The following is a 21013-nucleotide window of genomic DNA, read 5'->3' as shown; positions in this document are numbered from 1 at the left end:
ATAAAGACATCAAAGGCTCTTTCATATGCAGATTTCTGCAGCAGCGCTTAGTATAAATAAAAAAACATGTTTCAGTGTCATGTCACGATTATTCATGCGCACGACTCTACAGAGGAGAGTGAACGGGGAAGAAGACTCATCCGGTCTCCTCCACCGTCTGATGAATGTTTCACACTAAAATAATCCGGGTTTTCTGCATGTGCACCGGATCATATCAGCCCACAACGGCATGACTACAAGTTTCCTTCTAAAAAGAGCTCTTGTTATGAAGATTTAGTGGTTACACAAGGTTTGTGAGTTTCTAAAGGCCCTGATATACTTCAAGTGAAACAGAAGAACGAACTGGTGTGACGTCATTTGGAACAAAATAAGGCCAAAGCGAAGTTCATGTGGAGTTTGTGTCCGGGAGTTCGGAACAGCTTGCCAACGTGAACTTGCTGGAAAAAGTTTTCTTTTATTTCTGCAATAATCTGCTGAGTGTCTTCTTTAAAAAGAAGGTTTTCTCAAAGTTTTGAACAAACGTTCTTCCAGTAACGTTAATAGAACATTCGTTCAAAGTTATCTGGTCTTCAATAATGTTCTCAAAACACTAGAACAAAAACATTATACTTTTATAAAATTAACATTATCTTTCATGGAACATTTTTACTGAAATGTTTTAGTTGGACGTTCAGCTAAAGTTTTTTTTAAATGTTACTACTTGTTTCAGAATTTTCACATTAGCAAAATGTTAGTTATAGTTTAAGTTTTAGTTGAGTTAAATCTAGTTTTAGTTGAGGACGATGACCCTGTAGTTAGTTTTAGTTGAGGATGATGAGCCTGTAGTCAGTTTTAGTTGAGGACGATGACCCTGTAGTTAGTTTTAGTTGAGGACGATGATCCTGTAGTTAGTTTTAGTTGAGGACGATGCCCCTGTAGTTAGTTTTAGTTGAGGACGATGACCCTGTAGTTAGTTTTAGTTGAGGACGATGACCCTGTAGTTAGTTTTAGTTGAGGACGATGATCCTGTAGTTAGTTTTAGTTGAGGATGATGATCCTGTAGTTAGTTTTAGTTGAGGACGATGACCCTGTAGTTAGTTTTAGTTGAGGACGATGACCCTGTAGTTAGTTTTAGTTGAGGACGATGATCCTGTAGTTAGTTTTAGTTGAGGACGATGATCCTGTAGTTAGTTTTAGTTGAGGACGATGATCCTGTAGTTAGTTTTAGTTGAGGACGATCACCCTGTAGTTAGTTTTAGTTGAGGACGATGACCCTGTAGTTAGTTTTAGTTGAGGACGATGATCCTGTATTTAGTTTTAGTTGAGGACGATGACCCTGTAGATAGTTTTAGTTGAGGACGATGACCCTGTAGTTAGTTTTAGTTGAGGACGATGACCCTGTAGTTAGTTTTAGTTGAGGACGATGACCCTGTAGTTAGTTTTAGTTGAGGACGATGACCCTGTAGTTAGTTTTAGTTGTGGACGATGACCCTGTAGTTAGTTTTAGTTGAGGACGATGACCCTGTAGTTAGTTTTAGTTGAGGACGATGATCCTGTATTTAGTTTTAGTTGAGGACGATGACCCTGTAGTTAGTTTTAGTTGAGGACGATGACCCTGTAGATAGTTTTAGTTGAGGACGATGACCCTGTAGTTAGTTTTAGTTGAGGACGATGACCCTGTAGTTAGTTTTAGTTGAGGACGATGACCCTGTAGTTAGTTTTAGTTGAGGACGATGATCCTGTAGTTAGTTTTAGTTGAGGACGATGACCCTGTAGTTAGTTTTAGTTGAGGACGATGATCCTGTAGTTAGTTTTAGTTGAGGATGATGATCCTGTAGTTAGTTTTAGTTGAGGACGATGACCCTGTAGTTAGTTTTAGTTGAGGATGATGAGCCTGTAGTTAGTTTTAGTTGAGGACGATGGCCCTGTAGTTAGTTTTAGTTGAGGATGATGATCCTGTAGTTAGTTTTAGTTGAGGACGATGACCCTGTAGTTAGTTTTAGTTGAGGATGATGAGCCTGTAGTTAGTTTTAGTTGAGGACGATGACCCTGTAGTTAGTTTTAGTTGAGGATGATGATCCTGTAGTTAGTTTTAGTTGAGGACGATGACCCTGTAGTTAGTTTTAGTTGAGGACGATGACCCTGTAGTTAGTTTTAGTTGAGGACGATGACCCTGTAGTTAGTTTTAGTTGAGGACGATGACCCTGTAGTTAGTTTTAGTTGAGGACGATGACCCTGTATTAAGTTTTAGTTGAGGATGATGACCCAGTAGTTAGTTTTAGTTGAGGACGATGACCCTGTAGTTAGTTTTAGTTGAGGACGATCGCCCTGTAGTTAGTTTTAGTTGAGGACGATGACCCTGTAGTTAGTTTTAGTTGAGGACGATGATCCTGTATTTAGTTTTAGTTGAGGACGATGACCCTGTAGTTAGTTTTAGTTGAGGACGATGACCCTGTAGATAGTTTTAGTTGAGGACGATGACCCTGTAGTTAGTTTTAGTTGAGGACGATGACCCTGTAGTTAGTTTTAGTTGAGGACGATGACCCTGTAGTTAGTTTTAGTTGAGGACGATGACCCTGTAGTTAGTTTTAGTTGAGGACGATGACCCTGTAGTTAGTTTTAGTTGAGGACGATGATCCTGTAGTTAGTTTTAGTTGAGGACGATGACCCTGTAGTTAGTTTTAGTTGAGGACGATGACCCTGTATTAAGTTTTAGTTGAGGATGATGACCCAGTAGTTAGTTTTAGTTGAGGACGATGACCCTGTAGTTAGTTTTAGTTGAGGATGATGAGCCTGTAGTTAGTTTTAGTTGAGGACGATGATCCTGTAGTTAGTTTTAGTTGAGGACGATGATCCTGTAGTTAGTTTTAGTTGAGGACGATGACCCTGTAGTTAGTTTTAGTTGAGGATGATGACCCTGTAGTTAGTTTTAGTTGAGGACAATGACCCTGTAGTTAGTTTTAGTTGAGGACGATGCCCCTGTAGTTAGTTTTAGTTGAGGATGATGACCCTGTAGTTAGTTTTAGTTGAGGATGATGAGGCTGTAGTTAGTTTTAGTTGAGGACGATGATCCTGTAGTTAGTTTTAGTTGAGGATGATGAGCCTGTAGTTAGTTTTAGTTGAGGACGATGATCCTGTAGTTAGTTTTAGTTGAGGACGATGACCCTGTAGTTAGTTTTAGTTGAGGACGATGACCCTGTAGTTAGTTTTAGTTGAGGATGATGACCCTGTGGTTAGATTTAGTTGAGGACGATGACCCTGTAGTTAGTTTTAGTTGAGGACGATGACCCTGTAGTTAGTTTTAGTTGAGGATGATGACCTTGTAGTTAGTTTTAGTTGAGGACGATGACCCTGTAGTTAGTTTTAGTTGAGGATGATGATCCTGTAGTTAGTTTTAGTTGAGGACGATGACCCTGTGGTTAGATTTAGTTGAGGACGATGACCCTGTAGTTAGTTTTAGTTGAGGACGATGACCCTGTAGTTAGTTTTAGTTTAGGACGATGACCCTGTAGTTAGTTTTAGTTGAGGACGATGATCCTGTAGTTAGTTTTAGTTGAGGATGATGAGCCTGTAGTTAGTTTTAGTTGAGGACGATGATCCTGTAGTTAGTTTTAGTTGAGGACGATGACCCTGTAGTTAGTTTTAGTTGAGGACGATGACCCTGTAGTTAGTTTTAGTTGAGGACGATGATCCTGTAGTTAGTTTTAGTTGAGGATGATGACCCTGTAGTTAGTTTTAGTTGAGGACGATGACCCTGTAGTTAGTTTTAGTTGAGGACGATGACCCTGTAGTTAGTTTTAGTTGAGGATGATGAGCCTGTAGTTAGTTTTAGTTGAGGACGATGACCCTGTAGTTAGTTTTAGTTGAGGACGATGACCCTGTAGTTAGTTTTAGTTGAGGACGATGACCCTGTAGTTAGTTTTAGTTGAGGACGATGACCCTGTAGTTAGTTTTAGTTGAGGATGATGAGCCTGTAGTTAGTTTTAGTTGAGGACAATGACCCTGTAGTTAGTTTTAGTTGAGGACGATGCCCCTGTAGTTAGTTTTAGTTGAGGACGATGACCCTGTAGTTAGTTTTAGTTGAGGATGATGACCCTGTAGTTAGTTTTAGTTGAGGACAATGACCCTGTAGTTAGTTTTAGTTGAGGACGATGACCCTGTAGTTAGTTTTAGTTGAGGATGATGAGCCTGTAGTTAGTTTTAGTTGAGGACGATGACCCTGTAGTTAGTTTTAGTTGAGGACAATGACCCTGTAGTTAGTTTTAGTTGAGGACGATGACCCTGTAGTTAGTTTTAGTTGAGGACAATGACCCTGTAGTTAGTTTTAGTTGAGGACGATGACCCTGTAGTTAGTTTTAGTTGAGGACAATGACCCTGTAGTTAGTTTTAGTTGAGGACGATGACCCTGTAGTTAGTTTTAGTTGAGGACAATGACCCTGTAGTTAGTTTTAGTTGAGGACAATGACCCTGTAGTTAGTTTTAGTTGAGGACGATGACCCTGTAGTTAGTTTTAGTTGAGGATGATGACCCAGTGGCTAGATTTAGTTTTAGTTGAGTTACATCTAGATTTAGTTGAGGACGATGACCCTGTAGTTAGTTTTAGTTGAGGACGATGACCCTGTAGTTAGTTTTAGTTGAGGACGATGATCCTGTAGTTAGTTTTAGTTGAGGACGATGACCCTGTAGTTAGTTTTAGTTGAGGACGATGACCCTGTAGTTAGTTTTAGTTGAGGACGATGACCCTGTAGTTAGTTTTAGTTGAGGATGATGAGCCTGTAGTTAGTTTTAGTTGAGGACAATGACCCTGTAGTTAGTTTTAGTTGAGGACGATGCCCCTGTAGTTAGTTTTAGTTGAGGACGATGACCCTGTAGTTAGTTTTAGTTGAGGATGATGACCCTGTAGTTAGTTTTAGTTGAGGACAATGACCCTGTAGTTAGTTTTAGTTGAGGACGATGACCCTGTAGTTAGTTTTAGTTGAGGATGATGAGCCTGTAGTTAGTTTTAGTTGAGGACAATGACCCTGTAGTTAGTTTTAGTTGAGGACAATGACCCTGTAGTTAGTTTTAGTTGAGGACGATGACCCTGTAGTTAGTTTTAGTTGAGGACAATGACCCTGTAGTTAGTTTTAGTTGAGGACGATGACCCTGTAGTTAGTTTTAGTTGAGGACAATGACCCTGTAGTTAGTTTTAGTTGAGGACGATGACCCTGTAGTTAGTTTTAGTTGAGGACAATGACCCTGTAGTTAGTTTTAGTTGAGGACAATGACCCTGTAGTTAGTTTTAGTTGAGGACAATGACCCTGTAGTTAGTTTTAGTTGAGGACAATGACCCTGTAGTTAGTTTTAGTTGAGGACGATGACCCTGTAGTTAGTTTTAGTTGAGGACGATGACCCTGTAGTTAGTTTTAGTTGAGGATGATGACCCAGTGGCTAGATTTAGTTTTAGTTGAGTTACATCTAGATTTAGTTGAGGACGATGACCCTGTAGTTAGTTTTAGTTGAGGACGATGACCCTGTAGTTAGTTTTAGTTGAGGATGGTGACCCTGTGGTTAGATTTAGTTTTAGTTGAGTTACATCTAGATTTAGTTGAGGACGATGACCCTGTAGTCAGTCTTAGTTGAGGATGGTGACCCTGTGGTTAGATTTAGTTTTAGTTGAGTTACATCTAGATTTAATTGAGGACGATGACCCTGTAGTTAGTTTTAGTTTAGGATGATGACTCTGACTTACAGTGGGTTGAAGTGGAAGTTTCCAGGCGTGTCTCATGAACTCTATTTGGCTGCAGGGAATCTTCTCATTTGTCCTTCTCCCCACCCTGAGACCCTGGAGGGGTGAAACCGGGGCCTGGGGTGATATTTTAAGATGGAGGACTTGTATTTTTAGGGCAGCTGTACGCTGCGGTGTTCACATTTCAGGTCAGCTATAAAAACAAACAAAAAGCCGAGTTGCTGTAGGAGGACAGCTGGAACGGACAAACAGAGAAACTCACCGAACCCTATCCAGTGCTCTCAGATGAGCTTATTTTTAGCGTGGTCCGGTGCAGCTCTCGTGTCTGTGTGTGACAGGACTGAAGTGTAATTAAATCAGTGTACCATCTGTGTGTGCGATAAACAAAACAGGCTTCAGCTTATTTTAATAGAAGATGAGAAAAGCCGCCGCGTCCAGATGCCTGCTAGTTCTCATGTGCATGGAGACCTTTTGTGACCTGAGCGAAACACAATTCGAGAAGGATGCATTTGTTTATTAACACATGAAAAATGCTGTGTCAGTGTGTGTGTGCTGCGTTCACAGTCAGATGAGGCTTCTGAGCCGAGTGACGTACAAGGAAACGAGACGGCAATGCAAATCTGTAGTGTTTTTATTAGAGGTGTACTATTACCAATAGAGATCATTTACGGTGTTTTACACGCCTGTGTCTGTAAATGTTCACCGAACTGGTTTTCTTATCTTGCTTTGTGTGAACTTTGACTCATTGATGCATTTTATTAGCATTTTAAAAGGCACAAATAGATATTTTATACAAATATATTTGAGCAAAAATAATATTTACCTGGGTTATTATAGTTAACTAAAATTAAAACCATGAATAACATTTGTTACACTTTATTTCAAGGTGTCATTGTTACGGTGTAATTATATATTTAAGTACTGAGTAATATTAAGCAACTACATGCACTTACTATAGGGTTTGGGTAGGATTAGGATTTGGTTGAGGGTTAATTTCATGTAATTATGCATAATTTACTGTTATTACTATGGTAAGTACATGTAACATATGTAACAAGGACACTGTAAAATAAAGTGTTACCAAACATTTTTGTAAATTAACAAAAGATTAACATTAACGGAAATAACTTGCTCTGCATGAAGGCAAATTATTGATATCTTTCAAATGAATGTTAGAAACACTAGCGTTCAAATGTTTGGGGTCAGTACAAGTTTTAATTGTTTTTGAAAGTAGTTTCTTCTGCTCACCAATTTATTTGATCAAAAATACATTACAAACAGTGAAAAATTATTAGATTTTAAAATGTATTATTATTATCCGGGAAGTTTTGCTTTGAATGAGCCATTGATGTAAAAAGACCAGCGGCTGAACACGTGCAACATTAGGCCTCAGTGAGAGTGAGACGCGATTGCATCATCATCCTCTTCATCATCATCATCATCATTATCATCAGAGGCTCGGCTGCTGCCCTCGGGCGTGTAAACAGGAAATGTGAACAGGCTCATGATGAATGCGAGGAGAGAGAGAGAGAGAGAGAGAGAGAGAGAGAGAGAGAGAGAGAGAGAGAGAGAGAGACACAAACGCCTTTCATCATTTCAGTATTTCCTGAGGCGAGCCGGAGGGGAAGAAGAGAGAGAGAGAGAGAGAGAGAGAGAGAGAGAGAGAGAGAGAGAGAGAGAGAGAGAGAGAGAGAGAGAGAGACTTGGGTAAACGCAGATAAACTGGTGCTGTTTTCCAAGGCTTTCATTCCAGTCCTGCTCAGAAATCTTGGCCTCGGGCGCGTGCCAAAATATTCATGTGCCTTTCGTTACGAAACAAAGACTTCAAAGTTATGGAGTGCAGAACGTGAGGAGAGAAACGCTCAGCAAAAACAATCCTGTCCTGCTACTTGAGCACCAGCTTACACATCCATACTCTCTCCATACAGTTACTATGGGCTAAAAGATGGAAAACTGGCTGTTGGTTTTTGTGGATTTGTGGGTTTCAGGTATCATAAAATAAACACTCATTTTGATTGCGAGCAGCTGCATTAGAAAAATCTTTTAAAAGCAGTTAAAATTCAGTAATATTGTTGATTTTACGGCACTATCAAATGAGGACAAAGCCTGAACTGAGCTGAGCTCTGACTTGTGCTCTGAACTGTGGGACGTTAGACAGGAGTGAGTCTTTACATCACGGCCAATCACTGAAGCAGCACAGGAGGATCCGTCCGGATGCAGACACACTCCAGGATCAGCCGGATAAACCTGAGCTACATCTGAGTCTCATGGCAAAGGCTTTGAATACTTATGTACATGTGATTTTTTTTGGATTTTTATAAATTTGCAAAAGATTTCAAACAAATGTCATTATGGGGTATTGTTTGTAGAATTTTGAGGAAAATAATGAATATAATCCATTTTGGAATAAAGCTGTAACATAACAAAATGTGGAAAAAGTGATGCGCTGTGAATACTTTCCGGATGTACAATATTAATGTATGTATATATTTTACAAGATTATATATATATATATATATATATATATATATATATATATATATATATATATATATATATATATATATATATAATATTATATATATATAATCTTGTAAAATTAACTAAATACAAAATTTTAATACTAATAAATACCCAAAAATTAAAAAAATTTATGGATTTAAAAAATAAATAAAAATAAAAAATAAAACTTTACAATAATATTGTAAAACTGACCATATTAACAGGTATGTTTGGTGGAAGCTGTAAAAGAGCAATAACATTTTAAAATATTTTTTCTTTGAAATAATATTGTAATATGAAGAAAATAATAATAGTAAAGTAAAAAATGTAAAATAATACTGTAAAAATAACATGGTTCTGCCGTTTCAGTGTCGGCGAGTCTCCGGCGAAACACTGATTATGCCGCTTTGCAGCCCATGAGAAGAGAAGAGGACGCTGTTCCCCGATGATGACTATTCATGGACGCGTAATTATTGGATGCTGATATAATTTAAAGGCAGTTCAAAGGGTGTAATTGTTATTCTCGGATGCAGCTCAACATGATCAATGCCTGCCTCTTCTTAAAGGCTTTAATCAGATCCAGTGCTGAGCTTCAGTCCAGGCCATCTGCAGTCGAGCCGAGCCAAGAGTCTACACACTACACACTGCACAGTACACACTACACACTTCAGTACACACTACACACTTCAGTACACACTACACACTTCAGTTCACACTACACACTTCAGTACACACTACACACTTCAGTACACACTACAGCAGGTGCGGGTCACTAACACCACACTGGGACGCTTCTGTTCCTCCAGCTTCACCCAGACGCCAGCATACAGTACACACTTCACACTTCAGTACACACTACACACTTCAGTTCACACTACACACTTCAGTACACACTACACACTTCACTACACACTACACACTTCAGTACACACTACACACTACAGTACACACTACAGCAGGTGCGGGTCACTAACACCACACTGGGACGCTTCTGTTCCTCCAGCTTCACCCAGACGCCAGCATACAGTACACACTTCACACTTCAGTACACACTACACACTTCAGTTCACACTACACACTTCAGTACACACTACACACTTCAGTTCACACTACACACTTCAGTACACACTACACACTTCAGTACACACTACACACTACAGTACACACTACAGCAGGTGCGGGTCACTAACGCCACACTGGGACGCTTCTGTTCCTCCAGCTTCACCCAGACGCCAGCATACAGTACACACTTCACACTTCAGTACACACTACACACTTCAGTTCACACTACACACTTCAGTACACACTACACACTTCAGTTCACACTACACACTTCAGTACACACTACACACTTCAGTACACACTTCAGTTCACACTACGCATTTCACACTTCAGTTCACACTTCAGTACACACTGCCCACTGCCCACTGCCCACTACAGTACACACTGCAAACTTCACATTTCAGTACACACTACACACTTCACACTTCAGTTCACACTACGCACTTCACACTTCAGTTCACACTTCAGTACACACTACACACTGCCCACTGCCCACTGCCCACTACAGTACACACTGCAAACTTCACATACCAGTACACACTACACACTTCACACTTCAGTACACACTTCACACTTCAGTACACACTACACACTTCAGTACACACTACACACTTCAGTACACACTACAAACTACAGTACACACTACACACTACAGTACACACTACAGCAGGTTCGGGTCACTAACGCCACACTGGGACGCTACTGTTCCTCCAGCTTCACCCAGACGCCAGCATACAGTACACACTTCACACTTCAGTACACACTACACACTTCAGTTCACACTACACACTTCAGTTCACACTACACACTTCACACTTCAGTTCACACTTCAGTATAAACTACACACTGCCCACTACAGTACACACTGCAAACTTCACATTTCAGTACACACTTCACACTTCAGTACACACCACACACTTCAGTACACACTACAGACTTCAGTACACACTTCACACTTCAGTACACACCACACACTTCAGTACACACTACAGACTTCAGTACACACTACAGACTTCAGTAAACACTACACACTTCAGTACACACTACACACTACAGTACACACTACAGCAGGTTCGGGTCACTAACGACACACTGGGACGCTACTGTTCCTCCAGCTTCACCCAGACGCCAGCATACAGTACACACTACACACTTCAGTACACACTACACACTTCAGTTCACAGTACACACTTCAGTACACACTACACACTACAGTACACACTACACACTTCAGTTCACACTACACACTTCAGTTCACACTACACACTTCAGGACACACTACACACTTCAGTTCACACTACACACTTCAGGACACACTACACACTTCAGTTCACACTACACACTTCAGTACACACTACACACTTCAGTACACACTACACACTTCAGTACACACTACACACTACAGTACATACTACACACTTCAGGACACACTACACACTCCAGTTCACACTACACACTACAGTACACACTACACACTACACACTACAGTACACACTACACACTACAGTACACACTACAGCACTACACACTACAGCACTACAGCACTACACACAAGTATTAGAGTTGAGTTTGACTCCTCATGCAAACTCTTACTTTTCCTATAAATCTGATACTGGTTCCTGCCATTAAAATACATTGATTTTAGCAAATAGAAGTCAGGAAAAATGAAAAGCATCTGCCAAAAGCATAAAAGTTATGAATCATCCGGAACAAGAGTTGAGTAAATAGAGTGACATTAAACTATCCAGCAAATTTGCATCTTATATTCTGGTGTTATGATCTTTCATTTAGTGTGAGTGTGTTTTTGGAGTGTGATGCAGCAGTGACCCCTACTGAACAAACACACACACACACACACACACACACACACACACTCTCTCTCTCTCTCTCTCTCTCTGTCTCTCTCAGTCTCTCTCTCTCTCTCTCTCTCTCTCACACACACACACACACACACACACACACACACACAGTATTTATAAATACTTTTAATTAACTCTGAAAGATGAATGAAATAAACTAATTCAAATAAAACGTGGAACTACTAAAACATCATCAGGTCACGTTTGTGTTATGATATTATTCTGCAGTGGATCTTCACTGCCATCTGCTGTTAATATCGAGGACGTAATTGTTCTAAACTGTAGATTTTTTAAATAATTTCATTTTCTACAGGAAGTTATAATGCTCTTGTCTTGTTTTATCACCATACGCGATTGAATAAATTGTTCGCGAGTGTCTTTGTGGATTTCTGATCAGGCGCAGCCCGCGGCCGCACATCTGTCACGGGCTCTGACGTCATCGGGGTCCTTCCGCGTGTGGCTCCGTGAGGGTCATGCAGTCAGGCTGATCTGTTTTATTATTATCATCATTATCATAATTATTCCTCTGGTGTGTTTCTCTTGTGTCGTGTGTTTCTCTCGTCATGATGGGCGCCAGTAGCTCCAGGATCGCGGCGGGTTTGGGCGCGGCGCTGTTCGTCGGTTACTGTGTTTATTTCGACAGAAAGAGGCGGAGTGACCCAAACTACCAGAAAAAACTCCGAGAACGTGAGAGCAGCTGATATCTATCTATCTATCTATCTATCTATCTATCTATCTATCTATCTATCTATCTATCTATCTATCTATCTATCTATCTATCTATCTATCTATCTGACTATATCTATCTGTCTGCCTATCTGACTATATATATATGTATATCTGTCTATTTATATGTCTGTCTGGCCATCTGACTATCGACTATATATATATCTGACTATATATATCTATATATATCTGTCTGTCTGACCATATATATATATATATACAGTATATATACACACTGTCTGTCTGTTTGTCTGTCTATCTGACTATATATATATATATATACATGTCTGTCTGTCTATCTGATTATCTGACTATATATATCAGAATCAGAATCAGAAAGAGCTTTATTGCCAAGTGTGCTTGCACACACAAGGAATTTGTTTTGGTACTGAGGCTTCCAGTGCACATATACAAATACAAATACCACATGAAACATAATACTACAAATTATAAGAATAAAAAATAAAAATATAAATATATGAGAATAAAACTATCACAGTTGGGTTTAGTCAGAATAGACATTTTCAGATTTACAGATTATGAACCTATTTACAGTGTTTTGAATATTATAAATAAATAAATCTACATATAAGTATCACCTGAGTTGTGGGATATTGCACTAAACAGTGGGAGTATTGCACTTAAGGCATATGCCTTGGGAGGAGTGTTAACTGTTCAGGAGGGAAATGGCCTGTGGGAAGAAACTGTTCCTGTGCCGAGATGTTCTTGTGGCCAGTGATCTGAGTCGCCGTCTTGACGGTAACAGTTCGAACAGGAGGTGTCCAGGGTGAGTGGAGTCTGTGATGATTTTACCTGATCTCTTCCTCACTCTGGAAGAGTACAGGTCCTGGAGGTTTGGCAGGGGGGCACCAATAATCCTCTCCGCAGTCCGGACTGTCCGTTGTAGTCTCCTGATGTCTGATTTGGTAGCTGAACCAAACCAGACAGTGATGGAAGCGCACAAGACAGACTCAATGACGGCTGAGTAGAACTGAATCAGCAGATCCTGTGGCAGGTTGAACTTCCTCAGCTGGCAAAGGAAGTACAGTCTCTGCTGGGCCTTTTTCACAGTGGAGTCAATGTGATTGTCCCACTTCAGGTCCTGAGAGATGATAGTGCCCAGGAACCTGAATGACTCCACTGCTTCCACAGTGCTGTTCATGATGGTGAGTGGGGGGAGTGCTGAGCTGTTCCTCCTGAAGTCCACGATCATCTCCACTGTTTTGAGCGTGTTCAGCTCAAGGTTGTTATAACTGCACCAGGCAGCCAGCTGTTCAACCTCCAGTCTGTAAGCAGACTCGTCACCGTTTCGGATGAGACCGATGACAGTGGTGTCGTCTGCAAATTTCAGGAGCTTGACAGTGGGGTCTTTAGAAGTGCAGTCATTAGTGTACAGGGAGAAGAGCAGTGGGGAGAGAACGCACCCTTGGGGAGCACCAGTGCTGGTGGTGAGAGTCCTGGATGTGTGTTTCCCCAGTCTCACTCGCTGCTGCCGGTCCGTCAGGAAGCTGGTGATCCACTGACAGATCGAGGATGGTATGGAGAGCTGGGTCAGTTTGGCTGTGAGAAGACCAGGCATGATGGTATTGAAGGCCGAACTGAAGTCCACAAAGAGGATCCTTGCATAAGTCCCTGGTCTGTCGAGATGTTGCAGGATATAATGCAGTCCCATGTTGACCGCATCATCCACAGACCTGTTTGCTCTGTAAGCAAACTGAAAGGGATCCAGCAGGGGTCCAGTGATGTCCTTCAGGTGGGCCAGCACCAGTCTTTCAAACGACTTCATGACCACAGACGTGAGAGCGACAGGTCTGTAGTCATTAAGTCCAGTGATTTTGGGTTTTTTTGGTGACAGGAATGATAGTGGAGCGTTTGAAGCAGCAGGGAACTTCACACTGCTCCAATGATCTATTGAAGATCTGCGTGAAGACCGGGGCCAGTTGGTCAGCGCAGGCTTTTAAACAAGCAGATGAGATGCCGTCTGGGCCTGAGGTTTTCCTAGTCTTCTGTTTTTTGAAGACTCGGCTCACGTCCTCCACACAGACCTTAAGCTCCGGTTGGATGGCAGGAGGGGGGAGTAATGGGAGTGCAGGAGGTGATGCTGAATGTGTGAAGTGCAGATCAGACCGGGTGTGTGGTGTGAATGAGGGCTTTTCAAACCGGCAGTAAAATGAATTTAAATCGTCAGCCAGGTGTTGATTGTCCACAGATCGAGGGGATGGTGACTTGTAGTTGGTAATGTTCCTCAGGCCATTCCAGACTGATGATGGGTCGATGGATGAAAACTGGTTTTTCAGTTTATCAGAGTAGTTCCTTTTAGCAACTCTGATCTCCTTTGTCAATCTGTTTCTGGCCTGGTTATACAAGATTTTATCCCCACTTCTGTAAGCATCCTCTTTGGCATGACGAAGGTGTTTGAGTTTCCCAGTAAACCATGGTTTATCATTAGTGAATGATAAGAATGTCCTGGTAGGAATGCATGTATCCTCACAGAAACTTATATATGATGTTACAGTATCTGTGAGCTCATCCAGATCATTGGTAGCAGCTTCAAAAACAGTCCAATCAGTGCAATCAAAGCAGGCCTGTAGATTCTGCTCTGCTTCATTAGTCCATCTTTTCACAGTCCTTATTCCAGGTTTAGCTGATTTCAGTTTCTGCCTGTAGGTCGGTATGAGATGAACCAAACAGTGATCAGAGAGCCCCAAAGCTGCCCGTGGGACGGAGTGATATGCATTTCTTATTGTGGTGTAACAGTGGTCCAGTATATTACTGTCTCTGGTGGGACATGTAACGTGCTGTCTGTATTTTGGTAGTTCACGGGAAAGATTTGCTTTGTTAAAATCCCCAAGAATGATTAAAATAGAGTCAGGATACCTTTGTTCTGTTTCAGCGATTTGTTCAGCCAGCTGTTGTAGCGCCGCGCTCACGCACGCGTCTGGAGGGATGTAAACATTCACGAGAATGAAAGAGGAAAATTCCCGAGGCGAGTAGAAGGGTTTACAGTTTATGAAATGTGCCTCTAAATTAGGAGAGCACATCTTCTTCAGTGTTGTTACATCTGAACACCAACTTTCGTTAATGTAGAAACACAATCCACCACCTCTTGTTTTCCCCGTTAGCTCCGCGATGCGATCCGCTCGGAACAGCTGGAAGCCCGGCAGATGTATTGCGTTGTCCGGTATGGCTTCACTCAGCCAGGTTTCAGTGAAGCACAAAGCAGCAGAGTTTAAAAAATCCTTGTTAGTGTGGGTGAGGAGAAGAAGTTCATCCGTTTGGTTAGGAAGGGATCGGAGATTCGCGAGATGAATACTGGGGAGTGCAGTGCGCAGGCCGCGCTCGCGGAGTTTAACCAGCGCGCCGGCTCGCTTCCCGCGTTTGCGTCTGAACGCGCGTTTGAACAACAACGCTGCCCCTCCGACGAGAATGTCCAGCAAAACGTCCGAATAATCAAAAACTGTAGAAAAGGTTTCTGGTGTGTGTTTCCTAATGTCCAGTAGTTCGTCTTTGGTGAAACTGATAGGAAAAGAATGACTAAACGCAGAACAAACGAACAAAAACAACATAATAGCTGGAGAGCTCCACACCGAGGCAGCCATCCGCGGCGCCATCTTGGATTCAGTATATAATATTCAATATATATATATATGTATATTAGATCTCTGTCTAATATACATATATATACATATATATATAATCTCTGTCTCACTATATGTGTCTGTCTATCTGACTATATATATGTCTATCTGTCTGTCTGACTGACTGACTGTCTATCTGACTATATATATATATATATATATATATATATATATATATATATATATATATATATATATATATATATGTTTGTCTATCTGACTATACAGTATGTCTGACTATATATATTTATATCTGTCTGTCTGTCTTAGACCCCGAAGCCGCCGCCAGGCGCCGCCATTTGCGCCATTTAGAATTTCAGCCGCCGCCAGCCAATAATTTCGTAAGCCAAATTGAGCCGCCATCTGATAAAGTTTGGCTGAGCTGGCTAGAATTATTTGCATCAAATAATAATTCTATCACATAGAGACATACACACACGACACGAATATATAAACAATACACGAGATCTATTTTCCCACTGGATTCATAACAGCACAGTCTTGTGCTCGTTGCTACGATACACAGACTCACAGTGAATTGACGACCAATTAAAATTGCTCGTTTTCCGTACAGAAGAAGCGATGCATTTTTTTCTCGCACTGAGGTGAAATGGCGGAAAGAAGCAAGCAAGGTAATTTTGATCTCACTTCTCACATACTTTGCTAATTCCTACTTACTTTTTTTTTAACTTAGGCCTAGCCAGACTTTTGTTAAATCTTCAGGGCACGGTTGCACAAACACCTGAATCAAAGATATGATGTTATGAACCAAATATTCTGGAACGGAGAGATTTATAGCACTGAACGTGATATTACTGCAGTAACAAACCACCGTTTCCACATTGCTAATTCACGACGCATGCTTCAGTGTACATTGAAGTGAAATGTGCAAAACTTTGTCCAAAATAATACTGATAACAGTGTGTGTTTATATTAAGGCGAGACACGGCAGGCAAAAACATCGTTTTTTTTTTTACTGGTCAATTTTGAGATTTTTGGATATTTGTCTTCCATGTCTTCTTACAGACTTGTGGTGAAAAAAAGTCCGAAATACACATTTAGGTCTTTATTTTACTACACTTCGTCTGTTTGCGTCTGTAGATTTCTCATAAATTCAACAAAAGTTTGCGTTCTTAATCAACATAACGTTACTTCTCTACGATCAGACTACAAAATAAATATGTACATACGTTGTGAAAGTAAAATCTGGTGTTTTCTTTATTACATTGTATTGCATTTTGTAGAAATATAGTGTAAGCCATGCATTGCTTGGAAATATTGAGATCTAGTAAATCAGTATAACATAGACATCTGTAGACATGAAGTGGCAGCTTCAGCCATTTGCAGCTATGAAAAGTTTGGCGGCTGCAGCAGCCATTTAGGTTTTGGCTGAGCCGGCTAGCCAGCCAATAACTTCATCAGCCAGCCATTATTCTCAAAACAAATGGCTTCGGGCTCTAGTCTGTCTGTCTGTCTGTAATGTAAGTATCCTAGCAGATGTATAAGTGGATGAATGTGATTTTGTTTCAGGAAGAAAAAAGCAGAAGGCATCTCAGGAGAAAGCTGGATTATCAAGGGTAACTTTACACACATTTATGTTTCACACTTTATTCCTCATTGATTTAGTGAATTATGATTGAGAGAATGGCCACATAAAAAGCTTCCCAATGTGTGTTATTTCTGTGTTTAGTTACCAGACCTGAAAGACGCTGAAGCGGTTCAGAAGTTCTTCCTGGAGGAGATTCAGCTCGGAGAAGAGTTGCTGGCTCAGGGTGAGACCTGACTCCTGTTGCTCAAACACACTGTGTTTCTCCAGAGCGGTTACCCATCATCCTCTCTGCCCCTCTCTCTCTCTCTCTCTCTCTCTGTCTCTCTGTCCCCCCCCCCCCCCCCCCCCCTCAGGAGACTATGAGAAGGGTGTGGACCACCTGACGAATGCGATTGCAGTGTGTGGTCAGCCTCAGCAGCTCCTGCAGGTCCTCCAGCAAACGCTTCCTCCTCCAGTCTTCCAGATGCTGCTCACTAAACTACCCACCATCAGCCAGGTGTGACCCGCCTTCCTGCACTCGCTCATCCATCCAAACATCATCCATCCATCCATCCATCCATCCAAACATCATCCATCCATCCATCCAAACATAATCCATCCATCCATCCAAACATCATCCATCCATCCATCATCCATCCATCCATCCATCATCCATCCATCCATCCAAACATCATCCATCCATCCATCCAAACATCATCCATCCATCCATCCAAACATCATCCATCCATCCATCCATCCAAACATCATCCATCCATCCATCCAAACATCATCCATCCATCCATCCAAACATCATCCATCCATCCAAACATCATCCATCCATCCATCCAAACATCATCCATCCATCCATCCATCCAAACATAATCCATCCATCCAAACATCATCCATCATCCATCCAAACATCATCCATCCAAACATCATCCATCCATCCATCCATCCAAACATCATCCATCCAAACATCATCCATCCATCCATCCATCCAAACATCATCCATCCATCCATCCAAACATCATCCATCCATCCATCCATCCATCCAAACATCATCCATCCAAACATCATCCATCCAAACATCATCCATCCATTCATCCATCCATCCATCCAAACATCATCCATCCATCCATCCAAACATCATCCATCCATCCATCCAAACATCATCCATCCAAACATCATCCATCCATCCATCCAAACATCATCCATCCATCCATCCAAACATCATCCATCCAAACATCATCCAAACATCCATCCAAACATCATCCATCCAAAAAACATCCATCCATCCATCCATCCATCCAAACATCATCCATCCATCCATCCAAACTTCCATCCATCCAAACTTCCATCCATCCAAACATCCATCCATCCAAACATCCATCCATCCAAACATCATCCATCCAAACATCATCCATCCATCCATCCAAACATCATCCATCCATCCATCCAAACATCATCCATCCATCCAAACATCATCCATCCATCCAAACATCATGCATCCATCCAAACATCATGCATCCATCCAAACATCATGCATCCATCCAAACATCATCCATCCATCCAAACATCATCCACCCATCCAAACATCATCCATCCATCCATCCAAACATCATCCATCCAAACATCATCAATCTAAACATCATCCATCCATCCAAACATCATCCATCCATCCATCCAAACATCATCCATCCATCCAAACATCATCCACCCATCCAAACATCATCCATCCAAACATCATCCATCCATCCGAACATCATCCATCATCCATCCAAAAATCATCAATCCAAACATCATCCATCCATCATCCATCCAAACATCATCCATCCATCCAAACATCATCCATCCATCCAAACATACATACATACATCCATCCATCATCCATCCAAACATCATCAATCCATCATCCATCCAAACATCATCCATCCAAACATACATACATCCATCCATCCAAACATCATCCATCCAAACATCATCCATCCAAACATCATCCATCCATCCAAACATCATCCATCCATCCAAACATCATCCACCCAAACATCAATCCATCCAAACATCCATCCATCCATCATCCATCCACCCAAACATCATCCATCCATCCATCCAAACATCATCCATCCATCCAAACATCATCCATCCACCCAAACATCATCCATCCATCCATCCAAACATCATCCATCCATCCATCCAAACATCATCCATCCAAACATCATCCATCCATCCAAACATCATCCATCCATTTATTCATTCATTTTTATTCATTTTAGCTGACGCTTTTATCCAAAGCGACTTACAATTGCTATATCTGTCAGAGGTCGCACGCCTCTGGAGCAATTAGGGGTTAAGTGTCTTGCTCAGGGACACATTGGTTATCCACTGCGCCATCACCACCCCATCCATCCAAACATCATCCATCCATCCAAACATCATCCATCCATCCAAACATCATCCATCCAAACATCATCCATCCACCCAAACATCATCCATCCATCCATCCAAACATCATCCATCCATCCATCCAAACATCATCCATCCAAACATCATCCATCCATCCAAACATCATCCATCCATCCAAACATCATCCATCCATTTATTCATTCATTTTTATTCATTTTAGCTGACGCTTTTATCCAAAGCGACTTACAATTGCTATATCTGTCAGAGGTCGCACGCCTCTGGAGCAATTAGGGGTTAAGTGTCTTGCTCAGGGACACATTGGTGTCTCACAGTGGATTCGAACCCGGGTCTCTCACACCAAAGGCATGTGTCTTATCCACTGCGCCATCACCACCCCATCCATCCAAACATCATCCATCCATCCAAACATCATCCATCCATCCAAACATCATCCATCCAAACATCATCCATCCATCCATCCAAACATCATCCATCCATCCATCCAAATATCATCCATCAATCCATCCATTCATCCATCCATCCATCCATCCAAACATCATCCATCCATCCAAACATCATCCATCCATCCAAACATCATCCATCCAAACATCATCCATCCATCCATCCAAACATCATCCATCCATCCATCCAAATATCATCCATCAATCCATCCATTCATCCATCCATCCATCCATCCAAACATCATCCATCCATCCATCCAAACATCATCCATCAATCCATCCATTCATCCATCCAAAAATCATCCATCCATCCAAACATCATCCATCCATCCATCCATCCATCCAAACATCATCCATCCATCCAAATATCATCCATCCATCCAAACATTCATCATCCAGCTTCCATAATTATTTGCCCCATAATAATGAGATGAATAAATGTTTTCATTATTATTTAAATGTCTTAGGAATTCACAAATGCAAATGTCATGTTTTCTGCTTCTCAGCGTATCGTCAGCGCTCAGAGTGTCAGTGACGACGACATCGAATAGCAGGACCTCCAGTGGCTCTATGACATCACTTCCTGTCTGCTCTGCCCCTCCAACACTGAACGCACAGATACGGATTTAAAGAAGCGTAAATAAATCTCAAGGCTCATAGACAGGATGTGTTTCGTCTGTCATTGACTGATGTTGAAGGAAACACTGCTGTTATTGATCCGTCTTCATGTATTTAAGTTATTTTCCAGGCTGAGGCGCCGTCTGATGTGGAATTGTGGGAAATTAAGCACGTTTAAAGATGCTCTGCTCTGTTCAACTAGGGAAGAGTTTCCTTTTTTTTAAACTCCAAATAAAAAGAAATAAATGGATGAATGAATTGATTAATAATGAGTTTGGTGATGCACAATTGCAATTTAAAGATTTAACCCAAAAGTTCAAATATATTTTACTCGCTCTCATGTTGTTCAGTCAGAAAACACAGAATAAGTGAAAGTGAAGGCCAAGTATGGTAACCCAATCTTGGAATTTAACCTCTGCATTTAACCCATCCAAGTAAGTGCACACACATTAGGAGCAGAGTAGTGAGTAGTGAACACACACACACACTGCAAACGTGGATACACACAC

The 21013-nt window shown here is 41.3% G+C and overlaps 1 protein-coding gene across 1 annotated transcript; it reads left to right on the top strand.

Moving 5' to 3' along the window:
* Positions 1-9331: 9331 nt before the first annotated feature.
* Positions 9332-20754, top strand: tomm20b (translocase of outer mitochondrial membrane 20b). Its single transcript, XM_077240306.1, has 5 exons — positions 9332-11817; positions 17025-17071; positions 17185-17266; positions 17397-17539; positions 20393-20754. Exons 1-5 carry the CDS (start codon positions 11694-11696, stop codon positions 20435-20437), a joined length of 441 nt encoding a protein of 146 aa, XP_077096421.1. The 5' UTR covers positions 9332-11693; the 3' UTR covers positions 20438-20754.
* The last annotated feature ends 259 nt before the right edge of the window (positions 20755-21013 follow it).

The sequence above is a fragment of the Siphateles boraxobius genome, unplaced genomic scaffold (genome assembly GCF_051911475.1).
Source record: "Siphateles boraxobius isolate OS27281-9 unplaced genomic scaffold, OSU_SipBor_1 223, whole genome shotgun sequence".
NCBI classification, from domain to species: Eukaryota; Metazoa; Chordata; class Actinopteri; order Cypriniformes; family Leuciscidae; genus Siphateles; species Siphateles boraxobius.
The sequence above is the reverse complement of the archived record's forward strand: the minus strand, read 5'-3'. Positions and strand labels throughout refer to the sequence as shown.